Source organism: Vicugna pacos, chromosome 31 (assembly GCF_048564905.1).
Source record: "Vicugna pacos chromosome 31, VicPac4, whole genome shotgun sequence".
Classification (NCBI taxonomy): Eukaryota; Metazoa; Chordata; class Mammalia; order Artiodactyla; family Camelidae; genus Vicugna; species Vicugna pacos.
This window is the reverse complement of record NC_133017.1, coordinates 18,271,736-18,290,267: the sequence shown is the minus strand read 5'-3', so window position 1 is coordinate 18,290,267 and position 18,532 is coordinate 18,271,736. Positions and strand designations below refer to the sequence as shown.

Here is an 18,532-nt window from a genome sequence, read left to right as displayed (position 1 = left end):
TTGGTTTCTAAGAGTTACGTATTTCGGGTTCCACAACTCACCCTTCAGCCCACCCCCAAATGGCCTCAGTCTCTACTGAAATTCATCACGGCCAATGCGTTTTCCACGAAGTGGATTCGACAGACCCTGCCCTGTCATCGTCTTACTCTGTAACCCAGTAGTTTACCACCGCCCCGTTTTAGTGGGTTTGAGGACGGTCCGGCTAGTAGAGGAAAAACATGACCACTAGATGGCAGTAGCACACAGTGAGCGTCATTTGGGTGGCGCTTTGACAAGTTGCTGGAGAGGTGGAAGAAATGATTGAACTTTCCTGCTTTGTTTAAATCAAATATATATATATATAAATCCCCAGCACGTAAATGCCTGAGCCTCAGTAGCTTAAAAGAGAAAAAAAAGAAAGAAAATTGAACATCTTCCATTAGTTATTGGAGCCATGGTACCACACTTCATGTATGCTTTGGAAACCCTGCTGTGTACTCACAAGAGAATGAAGTTGAAAAAGGCAAATTGCATCTTAGTATTATTATGATAATAGTTTTTATCTCCCTGCACCTCCCTGTAAGAACCAGTGTTGGAGCGAGCGCCTTAGGACTCAGAGTGGGGCTAACATTTTCTATGTCTACTTAGATGAAGGCATCCAATCCCATGGTTTAAGTACATGCGCTAATGACTTCAAATTTATATCTCCAACTCAGACTCCTCTGCTTGCCTACTCAACATTTTCACTTATATATCCAATAAACTTCTCAAAATTAACATGCCCGAAATAGAACTTTTGATTTTCCCTAAATAAGCTCATCTCCAGGTCTTTTCAATGCGTGTACACCTCCATGGTTGCACAAATCAAAAATCACGGTATACATCCACGATGTCTCCATGTCCCCCATCCCTTACATCCATCCCATTAACAAGCCTATAGCGCTTACCTCCACGACACACCTCAAATCCATTGACTCCTTTCCACCCATCTCTGCTCTTCCACTCAGTCCCAGCTGCCGTCATGTTGCACCTGGACCACAGTAACAGCCTCCTAATGGTCGCCATTGATTAACTCTTGTGCTACTATGATCCAATTGTCCCACAGCAGCTAGGGTGGTCTTTAAAAATGCAGATTAGATTGTGCCATTCTTCTTCCTAAACAAGTTTTGGCTTTCATTTTAGTTCCCCAAAGACTCTTCATGATTGACTGCTTGCCTTCCTCTCCAGCGGCATTCAGACCATTCATCCTCTTCTTCACTATCCTCTATCACTCAAGATTCTTTTCTCTTCTGTGGACATGGCGGTCTCCTTCTCATGTCTCAGTCTTAGCAGTGTCTCTTCCCCCTACTTGGTTTGTTCTTTCCATGAATAACTCCTTTGATGAATAACTCCTTTGCGCGAATAACTCCTTATTATACTTTAGGCCTTAATTAATTAATTTTATTTTATTTTTATTCTTTTGTTCTTTCACTTTCATTTTTCTTTATTATTATTATTATTTTTAATGGAGGTACTGAGGATTGAGCCTGGGATCTCGTGCTTTCTCTGCCACTGAGCTGTAATCTCCCCTGTAAGGCTCTAGGAGGCCTTAATTTAAATGTCGTGTTTACAGAAAGCTTTCCCTCTGGAAAGCCTTACAGAAAAGCTTCCTTTTATCTGAAGCAGTGTTGTCCAATAGCAATATGATGGAAGCCACATAAGTAACTCTATGCTTTCTAGTAGCTTCTGTGAAACAGTAAAAAGAAATATCAGAGAATAATTGTAATAATGCATTTTATTTAAACCCAAATAGATCCAAAATATTGTCATTTCAATACGTGATCAGTATCATTAATGACATCTTTTACATTATTAAAAAAATTTTTTTATTTGTTTTTTAGGGAGGGTAGATTTATTTCTTTGTTAATTTATTTATTTTTATTTATTTTTAATGGAGATACTGGGGCTTGAACCCAGGACCTCATGCATGCTAGGTCCACACTCTACCACTGAGTGGTAACCCCTCCCCACATTATTTTTTTTTAATACCGTCTTTTTTCCCCTGGCTTTATTGAGATACAATTAGCATAGCATTGTGTAACTTTAAGGTGTGTACCATGATGTTTGACATATACATATGTTGTGAAATGACATCCTTGCTGCGTCCTTGCTTGAAGAAATTTCAGTGGCCTTGACGTACTCTTCCCCACGGCTCTTCTCCATCTTCACGTGCACGCCCAGACCTGGCCTCCCCAGCAGATGAGGACTTAGGAAAGGGTCTACGTGAGACTCACACTGTGTCTCTCAGCTCTGGCCTTGACCCCAAAGGGGAATAAAAGGGAAGGGCTCAAACCAATGGCTGCCTGGGGCTCATGAGTGTAGGATTCAGACCCCTGCAGTTCTGGTGATAACCTGGATCCTACCAGATCATGACTGCTTCTGGCATTCTGTAGGTGAGATGGCCAAATGACTTGATACAGAAAAAAAAAAAAAAAAAGGAGGAGAGAGAGTGAGTGGGAGGGGGCAGGATAAGGACCATATGTCCCAATACTGGACTGAAAGAACATTTCACAAGGTGACCTTGGTCATCCTGCCTTTGCCTATTTGAATTTTCCACACACCAGCCAAGAAGGAGATCTGTTATCCGGGAGGCTGCCCGTGCTTAAGGATGGCCTTTGTTCAAGGGCTCCTACCCCATTCCCATTAAGGAGAAGTGTCCGGAGACACACCCACGGTTCTAGCAGTTTCTGCAACACGGAGAGTGTCTCCCAGAGACAGCCCAATCCACCTATGAGTACAGGGGGTGCTGGTAGCGAGTTAGGGCGCCTAGACCTCAGTGACGATTCCACAGGCTCCTCTACTGGGAGGGAATGGCTGTCATGGGTGCCCCTCAGTCCTCCTGGGAGCTGTTACTGAATTGATGGGGCTTAAGGCAGAGCCTGGTTATGAATTTTGTGCCTCAGGAGGTCAAGTTCCAGTGTAATTGTATTTTATAACTGGGACTTCTGTTCAGGGAGCTTACTCATGTATTCATTTATCTGTCCTTTTCCCACTAGTCCGTCCACCCATCATCTACTCATGTACTTTATCCTTTCATCATCCATCCATTGTCCACCCATCTACCCATCCATCCATCCATCATCCATCCATCCATCAGTCCATATTCTATCCATTATCCACCCATCTACCCATCCATCCATCCATCCATTATCCACCCATCTACCCATCCATCCATCCATCAGTCCATATTCTATCCATTATCCACCCATCTACCCATCCATCCATCCATCAACCCATATTCTATCCATTATCCACCCATCTACCCATCCATCCATCAATCCATATTCTATCCATTATCCACCCATCTACCCATCCATCCATCCATTATCCACCCATCTACCCATCCATCCATCATCCATCCACCCATCCATCCAACATCCATCCATCCATAATCTATCCATCCATCATCCATCTGTAATCTATCCATCTATCTATCCACCCATTCTTTCAGAATTTGTTGTGTGCTATTGTATGCAAGGCATTATGGTGGCTGCTGAAAAAGGAGAGCATAGTCTCTGCCCTCAGGAAGCTTGTTGTCTAGGAGAAAGAGACAATGTATAAAGAAATAGGTGCAGGAAACTGTTTTCAGTGCTCTGTTAGAAGTCCGTGCAAGGCCCAGTGGTGCGTAGCAGGAGTGGTCAGTGCTCTTGGGGGCTCAGGAATGGCTGCTAAGAGAAGGTGATGGTGTAAAGGGAGAGAGGGGATGGCATGTTGAGAGGGGTGGGGATACAGCCCGACACATTCAGAGAAGTGAAGAGTTTGGTGCGGCGGGAGCAGGGGTGTGAAATACGGCCGCAGCAAGTGCTAAGGAAAGCAAGGCAAGAGATGTAGGCAGAGGCTGGGTTATTGTAAAGGTCTGGGTACCATGCTCAAGCTTTGGGACTTTATTACATTGGTAGCCATTAAAGTATTTAAAAAAGTTTTTTTATTGATGTGTACTTGACTGACAATGTTAGTTTCAGGGGGTTTAGCAAAGTGATTCAATCTCACATATACATAATATATATTTTCTTTTCAGATTCTTCTCTATTATATGTTATTATAGGAAATGGAATATAATTCCCGGCGCTAGACAGTAGGTCCTTGTTGTTTATCTGTTTTATATATAGCCGTGTGTGTCTGTTACATTACTACACCAACAGATGCCACTAAAGTATTTTACGCAGAAGAGACACATGGTCAGATGTGCACTTCTGAAAACGTACTTTGACTTCAGGACAGAATAAGACCCAGGAGCCGGGTCCCAGTTAATTAGGCAGGGGGTGTTGGTGACCCCTCAAAGGGAGGCTGCGGTCCGGGATGGAGAGGACAGAGGAGGAGACGGGGAGGGCACCGCCTCCCCGTTAGTCTCTCAGGCCTCCAGGGTTACTTTCCTCCTCTCTCAGCCCGGTCGCCTTGAAGTGGCCATTTACTAGTTGAACTCCATTTCTCAGCTCCCAAGGAACAGAAGGGAACTCCCAGGCGTGTGGACAAGCGCAGGCACGCGGATTCCTCCCGTAGTTGACGGCAGTGGCCACACGAGGTCAGCGTTGCCCGTGGGTGCAGCGTCTAGCCTAGAGGCCCACAGACTCGCTGGACAGTCTGCTCACAGCGCAGCTCCTGTTGGCTGCATCCCTTCCTGTCCCCTTATCTGCTCGTGTCCCGTGAGGTCCCATTCTGTTTCTGCAGGGAGGCCGGATGTGCTCGGAAGTTGGATGGTACTCAGTCTTTGGATGGGGGACACTGGCAGGCACAGAGCCCCCAGGCCAGGCCTAGGGTAGAGGAACACACTTTTCTGGAGCTGGTGAAGCAGTGGGTGTACAGGTGTCTCATTCGATGGCCTCGCTGTGCACAGTGCCGTGTAGTAGCTCTTACGGGGCTGGCACACAGGGGCTCGTAAGCTCTGGCTAACTTGAAAACAAACCGCGGGTGGGCAGGGGAGAGAGGAGGGAGGAAGGCAGGGGGAGGCAGAACAACCTGATTAAGGGAAAATTCAGGGTGTCTTTAAATCTTCACAATATCCAGCTGGACTACTTTCAAGAATTCACAGACTCACCTAACACATCGCCCCGAAGGGGAGTGGTGTCCAGGGAACCTGTCTGAACACCTGAGCCAGCGGCATAGAGTGTTCTGGAATCAGTGAGTCGTCCTCAAGATTTGGACATGGCTGGATGCTTTTAAGAGACTTAAACTCCTCCAATATTGCTTATATTCTCTGGGCACAGAGTTCAGCCCTTTTCTTGGCCCTTTTTGGAAAGGACAACAGCTTCTGAATCAAGGAGGGCCCAGGCTGACGGGGATCTGAGTTCTTTTCTGGGTGTGGGGGGACCTGCGCCTGAAGTCTGAGCCTGGAAAAAGGCCCCTCAACAGGGTGAAGAAAGAGGCCACCTACATCTACCTCTTTCCTGGTGGGTCCTGGTTTCTGCTAAACAAGTATTTTACACATTTAAAGGACCACCCCCTTGGGCTTGGGGGTCACCATGCAGACCTGGGTTAGAATCCTGCTCTCACTCTTGTGTGAACCTGGGCCTGGAACAAGAGGTTTCTTTGAGCTTTACTCTCAGGCCTGGAAAATAAGGAAATGGAGACTTACCTAGTGAGATTTTAAGGAGGAATAACTAAGATGTATTTACGGGGACGGGTAGAGCTCAGTGGTAGAGCGCATGCTTAGCATGCATGAGGTCCTGGGTTCAATCCCCAGTACCTCCATTAAGGTTAAGTAAATAAAAAACCCAAACTACCTCCCCGCCCCCGCAACAAAAACAAAAGATGTATTTAAAGCACCCAGTGCTGCACCTAGACCATGGTAGGTGCCCAGTGAATGTCAGTGTCCTCCTTACTGACTACATAACAATGTTTTAAGAGAAGACAGACGAGTAGAAAGACAGTGATGATAATATTAACCACTCTTTCACAAGGTGTTCCCACTGGGTAAAGAGCAGGAGTCTTGATGCACTTTGGGGAGGGGAAAGTCCTGGGTAGGGAGTGAGACCTGCATTGTAGTTCATATTCTCCCAGCTTCCTCTTCTGTAAAAGGAGGGTGGGGGTGATGTAGACTAGTTAAAAACATTCCTGGCCTTATCTCTGGAGATTCTAATCATCAGGCCTGAGCTGGGGCCCCAGGTGACTCTGATGCAGAGGCAAAATCACTCCGGGTGTTACGACCCAGGAACACTGAAATAAGAAGTATCTCCAAGGCCCTTAGTCCTGAGTCATCCATCACGCCAGGCAAGAACTAAGGGGACCAGAACCATTCTCCTTTTTCGCCACCAGAGGGCGGGCCTGAGGCATGACAGCCAGAGTGAGATGCTGTGTTTCCTCTCTGACCCCCAAGGAAAACCTGTAGTTCCGCAGAGGGTGCCGTGGGAGACAGGTAAGGCAGAGGTCATTTGGGAGGACTGTGTGCTAACTGGGGATAAAAGGAGAAAGCCGGCAGCTACTAGACTCTATGAAGTGCATGATTTCTTCTGTGCTCTGAGGTCTGATGAGACCTGGACAATGAATCTTGTTTCTTCTTCACGCAGTAAGGACTTCACAGGATGCTTTCACAGCCCCAGCTGAGTTGACCAGTAGTTCCTCCAGTTCCAGCAAAATTGGCATCTGGCTCAGAGAGCCAGTCACTGCTGACCCTCATCAGGCCCCACTCTGTCCCCCTAGTAAAGGTTGCCCCCGCTGGGGAAGGCAGTGGGCAGGCTTGGATCTGTTGGTCCTTGGCTGTCCCTCTGCAGACTCTGCCCCTTCAGGATCACACGCACAAAGCAAAGGACCATCATGGCCCGATTCCAGCTGCAGAGAAGCAGGCGTCACTTCCAGCTCAGTGTCCTAGTCAATGCCCTTAGTTTTTTTGGCAAAGAAGAATTCCAGTACTTTCTCTTTACCACCGCATTAATTTTAACCTCCGCAGGCTGCACTGGAGGCCACAGCCCTTGGCATCAGGACTGCAGCAAAGTGAGGACTTGAAGTTTTCTCTTCTTTGCCAGCAATTTATATTTGGATTTTCCTACGTGATGACATCCTGAATGATGACATCCTGACTTCCACATAGGCCCCGGGAGCCACAGAAGCAGAAATGACTCCTCCTGTCACCCCCACCCCCGCTTGCTGAAGGGGGAAGATGAAACCGAGAGCAGTGGAGGGTCTGGTCCCAGACGGGACACTGCTGTGCTGGGCACCGAGGAACTGAAATTGGCCCAGTCACCCAGTGATGGTACCACACCCCTCCGCACCCAGTTCCCGGCAGGCTGACCATCTCAGAAACCCTGCCTGGACGTCATCACTTGTACATCCATCCATGCACCCCGTCCTTCTTGAGCCCCTACCCTGTTGGGTCCTAAATTAGGGTAAGAGACGAGTAAGACTTTTAAAAGATCCCTAGTGAGTTCAAACTTCACCTGGCCTTTACGGTACAGGTGAGGGTAGGGTAGTGTAAATGGACCAACACGATAAATGGTATAATTTAGTCGCACACAAAGGGAGGGTAGCGAAAAGAACGGTTTAAGAAATTGGAGCTGAGAGGAAGTGACTAGAGATGCCTTTCATGATGCTGGTGTCGTTTTCGGATTGCATGCTCTCTCCCTGTGTTTTCTCAGGCTCGGTGGTTCATGGTAGTTTTGTTTAGGGGAGGTGTAGCTTAAAATTCAGGCAGCTGCACCCACGCAGAGTCATAAGTTGCACCGTAACAAGGTCCCCTTGCAGTTTCAGGGACTCGGAGGAGAGGAGCTGGGCGGCCAAGGAGGAAGCCCCAGCAAGGCTCAGAGCAAGGCCTGAGTTGGAGACGTCGCTGACGTCCAGACTCACCTCGGGGTGATGGGGAAGAAACTTTTCCTCGTATAATAACAATGACAGTATTTGCTGATGTACCAAATGTCGAGGGTCCTGCCATGGATCAGGCAGTGTGCGGGTCACTGGAAAAAGAGGACTGCAAGGCTCTTAGCCTCTGGGAGCCTTGCTCTGATAGGAGAAATGGACAAATAGTTATCTTGCGACAGGCTGTATGCTCCAGGAGAGGGGAAAAGAGGAGGCTGGGCTGAATGCTTTAGGATGGGGGAAGATGCACCCCCACCTCGAGGAGTGACATTTAAGCTCACTCTTAGAGGAAGTGTTGAGGGGACAGGTAAAGGGAGCAGCATCGGGCAAGCCTGGATCTGAGAAGACATGCTACCTAAAGGGGCAGTGCGTGTGTTGGTGTGTGTCTGCATGGAGCCCCTGAGCGTGGGGATGGGGATGTGGGTACCAAATGATGGGAGATGAGGCTGTGGAGAGGCTGTCGTCAGTCTGGTATGGCACCTGAGCAGAACTCACTCCTGGTGCTCATGGATCAAGAGATGGGTTCTGCCTTCTTCCAGACAGCCAGGATGCCCGAGATAGAGCCATTTCATTAAGCCACTATCTCATTCATTCATCACTTCTTGCTCTTTCCGGTTGCTGGTGGAGGAGTATGGGAAGGCAGGGGCTCTGGGAGAGGGTATGAATGTGGAATCGGCCAGCTTACAATGCTTTTAACTTTTAAAAAATTCAGAAAAATCATGCCTGAGAATCAGTTTACATACTTGGTTCAGGGACAATGATTTGCAACTTTACCGGAAATTTTCATTGAGCATTTATCTAAAGACAGTGTTAAAAAAAAAAAACTTTATATTAGCAAATCAATCAGTGACGAGTGGGTGGAAAATTCTCCCTCACATCCTTTACATTTCTGCATTGATGGTAAGTATGGTAAGAAATGCAGATTGCTGACAGTTATTTTCCTGAGTCAATTAAAACTGTTTGGTATCCTCTATGTGCCAAATACTCTTAGGCTCTACTCAGAGCAGACAAATCAATTTTAACCTTCCATCTCTGGATATTATGAGTGGTAATGTCAGTGATCATGGACTGGGAACCTCGTATCAATGGGTAGAGAAGTGAGACTTTTACAAATAAGATGGACACAAAAGCTCTTGAGAGCTTTTATTACAAAGCAAAATATTCAAGGGCAAACTGATACATAAGAAGGTACAGTTAAAGCCGTTAAGATCAGGCAATTCAGGAGCAGGAACACAGAACAACAGTCTAAACAAGTAATTAGAGGTTATTTTGTTTTAATTTGAGTCTCCTCATTTGCTTGCTTGCCAAGGAGTATTTTCCTTGATTTCATAAGACACTCATCCCTCTGCCGCTCCCCCGCCCCAGTTGGAGCCTACAGTGGGCTTTCTCTGTTGGGACACATTCTCTGCTTGTGACTTTAACCCTTACTGGCTGACACCAATACTTGCTGACTTCAGCTTACTTGACTCTCAGCACATCACATAGCTGGAGGCGGGGAGCGCTCCTTTTTAATTTTTAAGATGCACAGCTAATTAGAACTCAAGTGAATTAAGCAGCTGGGAAGCTCATGCATGCCCCACAGCCCCTTTCGGGGACTTTAGAATTTACAGGAATAAGAGTGAAAGGGTGCATTTTATACCTTCTAGAAAGATGTAACTATCCAAAGTGGCCAGAGTGGCCAGATACAGAAAGATGGCAACATGGGCCCATAGTAGCCTCACGATGATTTTGCCTTTATCTGGCTCATCTTTGCTGAGTAGGTGTGAGCCAATTAAAGAGTCTTTTTCACCGTTGCCTGAAGGCCTAGATTATGTCAAGATTCTGTCTATTGTTTGATCTTAAGCAGAGAAGCCCAAAGTCACGGGCCAGCCCAGAGGTCTTAGTCATTGTACCTGGCTGGGCACCTTCCAAAGAGATGACCTTTGTTAGGTGGCTCAGGATTAACTGGTCCAGCATTTTTCTTCCACAAGGATTCTGAAGGAAGAGCATCAGAGCAGGGTTTGGACAGACCCAAGGGGTCCCAGGCCTGGTCAATTGCTAGCCCAAGAGAGGCCTTGAATGCCACTTTCAGTGTGACTAGGATCTCTGGCTGGGGAGTCAAGACTTCTCTGTGTTTTAACCTCTGATTCTGGGAGGTTTTCTCCATAATGCAGGCTTTCTTTGGGGATATAAGCTCTCCTTTCTTTCATTCCTCCAGTTCTCCAGTTCATCTTCTGGCTTTCTGCCTCACTGCATGATGTGGGGGCCTGCCTACAGCAATGTAAATCCTTGGGGCTCCTTGGGCGCTGCAGTCCCAACACTGTTCCTCAACAGAACTGCAGGCAGCAGCGAAATGACCCCCTCCCCCTCCCCTAAATGGGTGTAGGTGCGCAGGACTGTTGAAGAGGAGAACTGGGGCCTAGTTTCGTTCTTTTTTGTTTTGTCTTTTCTTTTTCGCTTCACCAGGCAGCTGCTGCTCCCCTCGCCCCTGCCCTCAAGTTCCTAGCGACCCGAAGGCACAAAAGGACGTTTCGGGGTGGGTTTCCATCCCCAGCAGCGGACTACAGCCTTCCCCTGCTGCCTCCCTTCCCTCCTCCGAGCAGTGAGGGCTTCAGACTTTCATTTCCAGCTGCCAGGCCAAGGATGCTCGCCCTTCGGCTCCACTTCCTCTCCGCGGCCTCACCCCGGGCCTGCGCCCCCACCCCCGACCCCGAGCCCCGGGAGGCCAGCCGGGCGCCGGCCGCTCGCAGGCACGCGTCCGGCCTCCCCTCTTCGGAGCCGGGCGTGGCCGGCGCCGCTCCTCTCAGCCCTGCTCCCCTTCTCTCCGCTCGCTGCCATTTGAATTCCCCCGTCGACTCCTGGGCGGAGGCCGAGCGAGCCTTCGCGAAAGGCGAGGGCGGCGGGAGGAGGGCTCGGGCGCCCCTCCCGGGCGGCGCGGCGCCGGCCGGCAGTGCAGTCGCGCGCTCGCCGCCAGCAAAGCCATTGGCTCGGCACAGTCACCCCACGCGGGGCTGCAGCGGCGGCCTCCGCGGATTGGCGCGCGGGCGGGCATCCACCGGGGCGCGCGCGAGCGGGTGCGTGCCGCCCGGGCTGCACCGAAGCCCACCGTCTCGGGGCTGTGAGGACCATCCCTCCACGGGCTGTAAGGACCATCCCTCCACTGTCCCTAATGACCACCACTCCGCTGTCCCTGCGTTGCCGATGCTGCATTGCAGGCTGCCGCCAGCCCCGATCGCCGATGCCGTGGCCCAAAGAAAGGGCGCGAAAGGCGCGCTCCCCGCTCGGGCGCACGCACCGACCGCCGCCCTCCGCCGCACACTGCAGCAATTCGCGCTCTCGCGCCGCTCCCCTCCCCGCCTGCGCTCATTTGCATATCCCACGATTGTGACCAATCAGGACTCGCCTCTCTCGAAGCGGATGGCTTTGGCCTGAGAGGAAAGGGAGTGGCTGGCGACGCATGCGCCGCGGTGGCTGACTTGAACCGAGGCTTTTATTGCTGTAGTTTATTTCCACCCCCTTCCCTCCTGTTCTGTCTCTCTCTTTCTTTTTTTCCGCCCTAGCTGGGGCAGTGTTGGAGGAGAGGAAGAGAGACAGGATTGCATTTATCTCTTACGTTCCTGAAATCTGCTATCAGCAAGATCAGCTAAGCGGCTGCACATTTTTCAATCCTGCAAAAAATACCAAGTCTCTTTCCTGGCAATTTTTATTTTAAAGCTGCCCTCTTGAAATTAATTTTTTTCCCAGGAGAGAGATGTCTTATCAGGGGAAGAAAAATATTCCACGCATCACGGTGAGTTTGGTACTTGGGAAATCTTCGATCGGCCAGCAACCTTTTGTGGCAGAGAACGTCTAAGGAAATTTTTTAAAGGAGGGGGAGGAAGAGAGACCCAACTTTTTTCCCTCTTTTTTCCCCCGTTTCTACCAAAGAAGGCGATAGTGGTGGTGGGAGACGCACTCCTATAGAATTGTAAACCACAGAGTTTCTAAGGCATTAAAAATAGGAGCGTGAGTGCGTTAAGGTCGTTTTAGGTAGCGCGCCAGAGCCGCTGTACGCTTTTATTGTCAGAGCGAGATGCTGCAGTGCTGGCCTGCGGGGTGTAAGCAAATGGATGCCAGATTGAATATGCATGGTTGAAGCTCAGATATTGTTCTCCGGGCTGCCTGTTGTGGAGCTGGACTCCAGGAGCTGGATGGGGAGACGGGGAAATGGATTCTCCTTGTGTCTCCCGCCCCCTCACCATAAAGGGCTTTCTGGAGCCTTCCTCTGGCTCCTTAGAAAAAGGAGCGGGTTTCAGCCCGGAGGCGTCATGACAGCCGATGGATGCTGAAAAGGGCAGGGTGTACCGGGATCCTGTGGAAACGGGAAAGAAAAACAGGGACGTGGTGATGAGCAGAGGAGCGGGGGAAGCGCGGTGGGGGTGAGGTGCAGGCGTGGGTTTTTTGTTGACCGGGACCGGTTTTTGGTGGCCCTCTCGGCTTTCTCGCCCAATGGTTTGGGGCTGGGATCCTGGTTGGGCTCTGGGCTCGCTTTCTTGTGTCTTTCTGCCCCTTCTGCAGCCAGGAGGCGTCCGTGTTGGCGCATACAAAGCGGGCTGGGAGGGTGGGCGTTGGGGACAGCGCCGAGCCGGGCTCGGGGAGGTAATGGCGCTGCGCGACGCGCGGAGCAGATGGCCCAGCCTCGGCCAGACAATGATCGCAGCGGCCGGAGGCGTCGGCGCAGCTCTGAGGCCGGTGGTTGTTAGTTTGAAAATCGCGAGAAGCTCTAAGCGATGACTTTGCGATGCTTCGGCGACGAGCACAGGTTCTTGTTCCCGTTCCTCCCCCGCCCCCACCTTCTCCCCATCTTTTCCTGGAAAAATCTCGCCAATCCTAGTTCTCTCCATCCCCGAATGAAATCCCGGGGAGGGAGGAACGCGAGGGAGATTCATTGTTATATAATGATGTGCAATTGCAATTGGCCAGCTGATTGCTGGGTAGAACCCAGGGCTGAGGCAGTGACCGAAAGAATCTTTGAAAAGTCAAGATGTGTTCAGAGCTGGGATTAAGGGCGCGCTTTCGCTCTGGTTTCCTCGTTAGCCACCGGCACCCCGCCTTCCACTGGATGCACAAGGGCACACCCATCGGCAGGAGAGAGATGTGGGACCAAATGCACAGGGGAGGGGGCGTGTGCTCAGGAGGATTTTAAGGGATGAGCTGTTCTACAGCGAGGGTGGTGGGTACTAGTTTTTTCTTGAAGGCCAAATACCCAAGATCCCAAAGGGCCGAGCGCGAGGGGGACCCCAATGCTATGTATTCCTTGCACCGGAGGAAGGAATCTGGGGAGTAGGGGTGGGGAACAGATTTGCTGCACGCCTACAGTAATCTGCTGTCTCAGTGAATGAAAAAGGCAGTTTCGTTTTGACAGTGTAGGGAGAAAAAAATTTGAAAAGCAAACAATCAACAAGACTGATTTTTTTTTTACAAGAGCGCCCCCCTATACACTTTAAAAAAAATCTGGTTGCGTTAGGGTAGGACCTTTAGCATGGTTTCCCTCCCTCCATCAGCACCGCCAGCCTCTTATGTAAGAAGCCACTTGAGTGAGCAGGGCTGTGATGTTTGATATTTTTCACCACCTGATGTTGGCTCTGGAGTTCGGAGTGATGGCTGGAACAGGTACCACAGTGACTAAGGGAGCAGGTGGCGAAGGGCAGGGTTTCTCCGTGCCTCCCAGGCAATGTTTATCCTGTCAAAGATGGAGTCTGGGGAAGAGAGGAAGATCTCTGTAGACGGAGATGAGTGCACTGGAATTAGGTGACCTTGGGCCGGTGGATTAACCTCTCTGAGCCTCAGTTTCTGTATGTTTTGGGAACAAAATCTAGCTCCATCTGCCTCCCAGATTTGATTTGAGGCTTGGGTGACATGGCTTATAGAACAGGATTTTGTAAAGATTTTTACATTTACCTTATATAAGTGCAGGAAGTGTTGCTGACTATTCCTATTTGACTTTCCAAAGTCTACAGCAGAATGATGGCCCCCACAGTGCACACAATTAAAATAAGCTTATTGTTTTTCATTGGTAGAGGAACAGTAATAAATACCTTCGAATCCTAGATGTGTGTGCATTTATGCCTAAAAGCCTCTTTTCCTCTAGGTCTCTAGTAGCTTCTGCATTTTTTAAAAGAGTTGCTATAATTTTCTCTTCTTGGTAGTTGCTAAATATAACACTTCCTGAGAATATTATTTTGTAACTGAATTTTGAGTTAACCATTATCAAAATGAATGCCTTTCTTTGAAGTGCTTTGCATGTTCAAAGGGCAATTAGTTAAACCCAGTCTGGAATACTATGTGTGCATATCCATTGAACAGAGGATTTTAACATGCCATTCCATCAACAGCATTTGAGATAGATATGAATCACAGTGTAACATTTCTGTTACATTCTTGGCCCTTATGCTTGTCACATATATATATTTTTTGCACCATTTAAAATATAAGTACATTGATTTTAGAACTTGCCCTGTCACCTACTTTCCTCTAAAACTTTACCTTTTTCTTAACAGCTTAATAGTTGAAATGGTGCATATTCCAAGTGTTTTTCCCCCTCTCTTCTACAGTGGCTGTGATTTACCTCAAAGATGAATGCACATATAAAAAACATTCTGAATCGAAACCTTGCTATAGTTGAACCAAGTGTGTTTGTGTAGCATATCCCATGACAACAGACTTTTGGTTAATTTTCTCCAACACAAACCTCGCCAAGAATTGACTTCCCTTACATGTGGGTGTATTTTTTTTTTTTTTAATGAAGTTAAGCCTAAAGCCAGTTAAAACTATTGTCTTCTTTATCTGAAATGTTTTCATTGTTCTTTAGAGAAAGATTGTTAGGCTTTTTTTCCATTCTTTCTCTGTTTCGCTAATGGAAAGATCTAATGGAAAGAGTTTTTTCTTTTCTTTTCTTTTTTAAGCTAGGATAAGCTTTGAACTTGGCCAGTATGTCCTGATTCATCAAATGATGAATAGGTAGCCACATACAGGTTCATCTTTGTCATTGAATCTTTCCCAAACTGGCTCATTTTGAGCATCACTTTTGAATGGTGAACGTGTAGCCTTAGTTCATTTATCTTAGTACCAGCGTTTCTCATGGGTCAGGTGTACATTGTGACCTTACTACTTCTTTGTTTCAGAGTGATCGTCTTCTGATCAAAGGAGGTAAAATTGTTAATGACGACCAGTCATTCTATGCAGACATATACATGGAAGATGGGTTGATCAAGTAAGTGTAACTCATTTTCTAGACAAATGTGTGTACCTGAAAGTGTTCCTAAGCATTACCTACAATTCACACACAAAGTACCAAGCTTTAGTGACTTCAAAGGGAGACTCACTAAGTATCTATTTAAGCCCAGTTTGATTGGGGATAATTAGTGAATTTGAAAACTCAGGTTTACGGAATTCAAAGCCATGATTTAAATGCCCACGCATTTCCTTCTGTGTTATGTAATTGACTATTTTTAACTGCGGTGACACAACATCTTGTTGCCAGCTCAATTACTTTGTTTATGAGCTATTGAATATACGAAAGGTTTTCCTAGAATATAGTTGTGTGGGGTGGATTGCCCATTCAAAGGACACAAACGTGAAGTACAGCCTCTTCTTTTGTGACAGTACATCTGCTTTCTTAATCAAGAATCCAAGTCATTGGGGCCAAAGGACACCAAATTAATTACTAAGTAACAGAGACAAATCACTGCCTTGTCCCAAGGGAATTTTAGGTTTCATTCCTTAAGTGGCAACTACCACAAATAGGACTGCCCTTGTGTTTATTGTGTATTGTGTGGCAAAGGAGAAAACAACAGAGCCCTTACTGAATTAGGGTATTTTTGGACCCTGGAGGGTTAAGTGAGCTGAGGCCATCCCAGTATCCTCGTGCCCTTCCGACTGGGACGACTCACAGGGCTCTGGAGAAATAGCACATCTGTTTAAAGACAAACACTGCAGCGAATGACATCTTTTAAATAAGCAGCATTTATCAAGTGCTAGCAGTAATCCAGTCCAGAGGAGGGGAAAATTGTAGTGATGTGTCTGTTGCCTGGAAACTCACACCCTGATTTATGAACCTAAAACAGGTTTTAACATTTCCACATTTAATGTTTTCTCCATGTGTGTTTGCTGGTGACAGTCTCAGCTCCAGGCTCTCAAATACCATGACTTTCATGTTCCATGTTCCCCCAACTGGAAAGCAGCATGATCTGGTCTGGAAGACTCTAGCCTGGAAGTGAACAAGACAGTGTGCTATTTTTAGTCATCACTAATTTGTTTTAGAACTTTACCAGCTCCTCCTTTCCTTTTCAAAAAACTGGCATAAAGATGTAGCAAAGATATTTTTTAAAAATTGGAAATGAATCCATATCCCCCAACATCATGAATATTATTTTTTCTGCCTTTTTTATCTGAGTTGCTGATCACATGATTCCACATTTTTAAGTAGTTCCAATTCCAGTGTTCACTTAATAGTTTTTGCTCTGTTTTTTTCTGCCCTCTGCCCTTCTACCCCTATTTTCTCTTTGTTGGAAAGGATATGGTGAAAATCAATGTTTGTAAAGTGCAACCTGATCTGAAGAACATGGCTATAGGATAATTGGCTCAACTGAGTGTGTTACAGAGAAAATGTAGTGGTATTTTATGTAACTATCTTGGGACTTTGTTATCATTTGATCATAGGGATTTTCTGGTAACTAAATGTCTTTGATCAGAGCCTCTGATGCCTTATTTAAGTTTTGTTTTCTGGTATGCTCTGCATTGCCTCTTGGGGCTAGGGAGTGCACACATTACAAACAATACAATAAATCTGCACAGTCTTTGGAATGTCGTGAAGGATAGTTTAAGGCTTGGTGAAAATGTCTTTCAGATCCCATTCGATTTGGGGACATTTCATTGACAACTGTTCTCGCCCACCCTGTTTATTTAGGCAAATAGGAGAGAATCTGATTGTGCCAGGAGGGGTGAAGACCATCGAAGCCCATTCCAGAATGGTGATTCCTGGAGGAATTGACGTTCACACCCGCTTCCAGATGCCTGACCAGGGGATGACCTCCGCTGATGACTTCTTTCAAGGCACCAAGGCAGCCCTGGCTGGGGGAACCACCATGATCAGTAAGAATCCAAAGAAATAATAATAATGGGCACCATTATTGTTTGAAAATGAGGCTGTGTTGTTTGAGTCTTCCCTTCTAAAGGTTACTGACCTGAGAAGTGGAAGGGGGTGGGGTGGGGTCGGCTAGCCTTAGTCTTTCTTGTTCCCTCACTCTCATTCTCTGTCCAACTCTGAGGTCACCAGTTAACTTGAAAACATGCTTCTAGAGAATTTGGAAGGGCGAAAAAGTGGCTTCTTGCCTTCTCTGCTCCAGAACTTTTGTCTTCCTTAACTCGCAAATGTGATTTGATTGTGGTCATTTGGAAAATACAGCATTTGGAGTAATCTTCCAGGTTTTCAGTTTTGAGCCTTTGCTCATAAGTATTTGATTTTTGGCTTTTAAAGCCTTCCTGAGGGGGGGGGGTCTCTTCTTGGAATGAGGATGGGGTACAGCAGATGAACCGTTGAACCAGGAGCTTCAGTTTCACTGATAAGAAAATCAAATGGAGGGCTTACCTCCTGGCCTGGCTTGATATAAATGGAATTGGGCAGTCCTACTTGGAAAGGGACCCATGGATTGTTGTTTAGGTATGAAAACTGCCGCCACAAACAGCTGGGTGCGCCTTATATACCGCTCCGAACCATTTATGCTTTTCAGTCAGCCAAATTGAAAGTCTGCTTCCTAACCGATGTGGAGAGTCTGTTTGTGAATGGTCAGTTTCTAGCATGCCTGCTGATGGTCGCTTGGATGGATATCGTTTTGATTTTGAGGAGCCTGACAAGCTGCACAGTGGCCCATCACAAACACATTTTTTTTTTTAAGATTTTATCCAACAGTGAAATTCAAGATATACTCTTATAGTTGAGATCACAAGAGGGTCAAAATGGAAAGAACTCAGCTGTTTATGCTTTAGAAAAGCCTATCTTATTGATTATTTTTCAAAGTGATGCTTTTTCTCTTTTTTACCTGGAATTTCAGGGTCTGTTTCTGAGCCTCGTCTTATCTGCCCTTCCACCCAGAAGAGCATTGCCATTCCCGTCTGGTCTGAGCTCTTTTAGATTTTATTTTATTAAAAAAAATTTTTTCTTGCAGGGGGAGGGAGGGAATTTTGTTTGTTTGTTTGTTTGTTTGTTTATTTATTTTTGGTGGAGGTGCCAGGGGTTGAACCCAGGACCTCGTGCATGCTAAGCACACACTCTACTACCTGAGCTATACCGTCCCCTTCTTCTAGATTTTAAATCCCACGCCTACCTTCTTATGTTTTTCCTAGTCTTCGGGAATGTCATCCCTGACCAGAAAGAGCCTCCACGTTGGAGCCTTACTGCCTCTTTCATGAAGCACGAAACACTTTTTGTGTTACCTTCTAACCCAATGGGTGCCATCCTCGGGGATGGGGGCAGGACTGCGTCTGCACTCACCTTGGGACCCTGGCCCGTGTCCTCCCCTGCTCTTTTGTCAGTGGTGTCTGTCAGGACTCAGCGGCACCAGTGGGCACCCTCCTCCAGGGCCGGCGCGGAGCCACACTGGAGCCTGGAGAAGCGCAGACTGCTTGGGTGTCAGCCAGGAAGACCATGTCAGGGTTATCATCTGTCTCAGTTTGGAGTCCCTGCGGGGCTCTTAGGCTTGTGCCTTAGTTG

At 47.4% G+C, this 18,532-nt stretch overlaps 1 protein-coding gene across 2 annotated transcripts in view; it reads left to right on the top strand.

Annotated features, from left to right (window-relative positions):
* Positions 1 to 18,532, top strand: part of DPYSL2 (dihydropyrimidinase like 2) — an 88,145-nt gene that overhangs the window by 14,580 nt on the left and 55,033 nt on the right. The window contains exons 1-3 of one of the 2 annotated variants that reach the window (XM_006203212.4): positions 11,224 to 11,572; positions 14,946 to 15,034; positions 16,730 to 16,914. In XM_006203212.4, the coding sequence (XP_006203274.1) occupies positions 11,534 to 11,572; positions 14,946 to 15,034; positions 16,730 to 16,914 (313 nt within the window). In that variant the 5' untranslated portion in view covers positions 11,224 to 11,533. Of the gene's footprint in view, positions 1 to 11,223; positions 11,573 to 14,945; positions 15,035 to 16,729; positions 16,915 to 18,532 lie in introns of those variants that run through there. The other variant, XM_006203211.4, reaches the window with a different exon arrangement.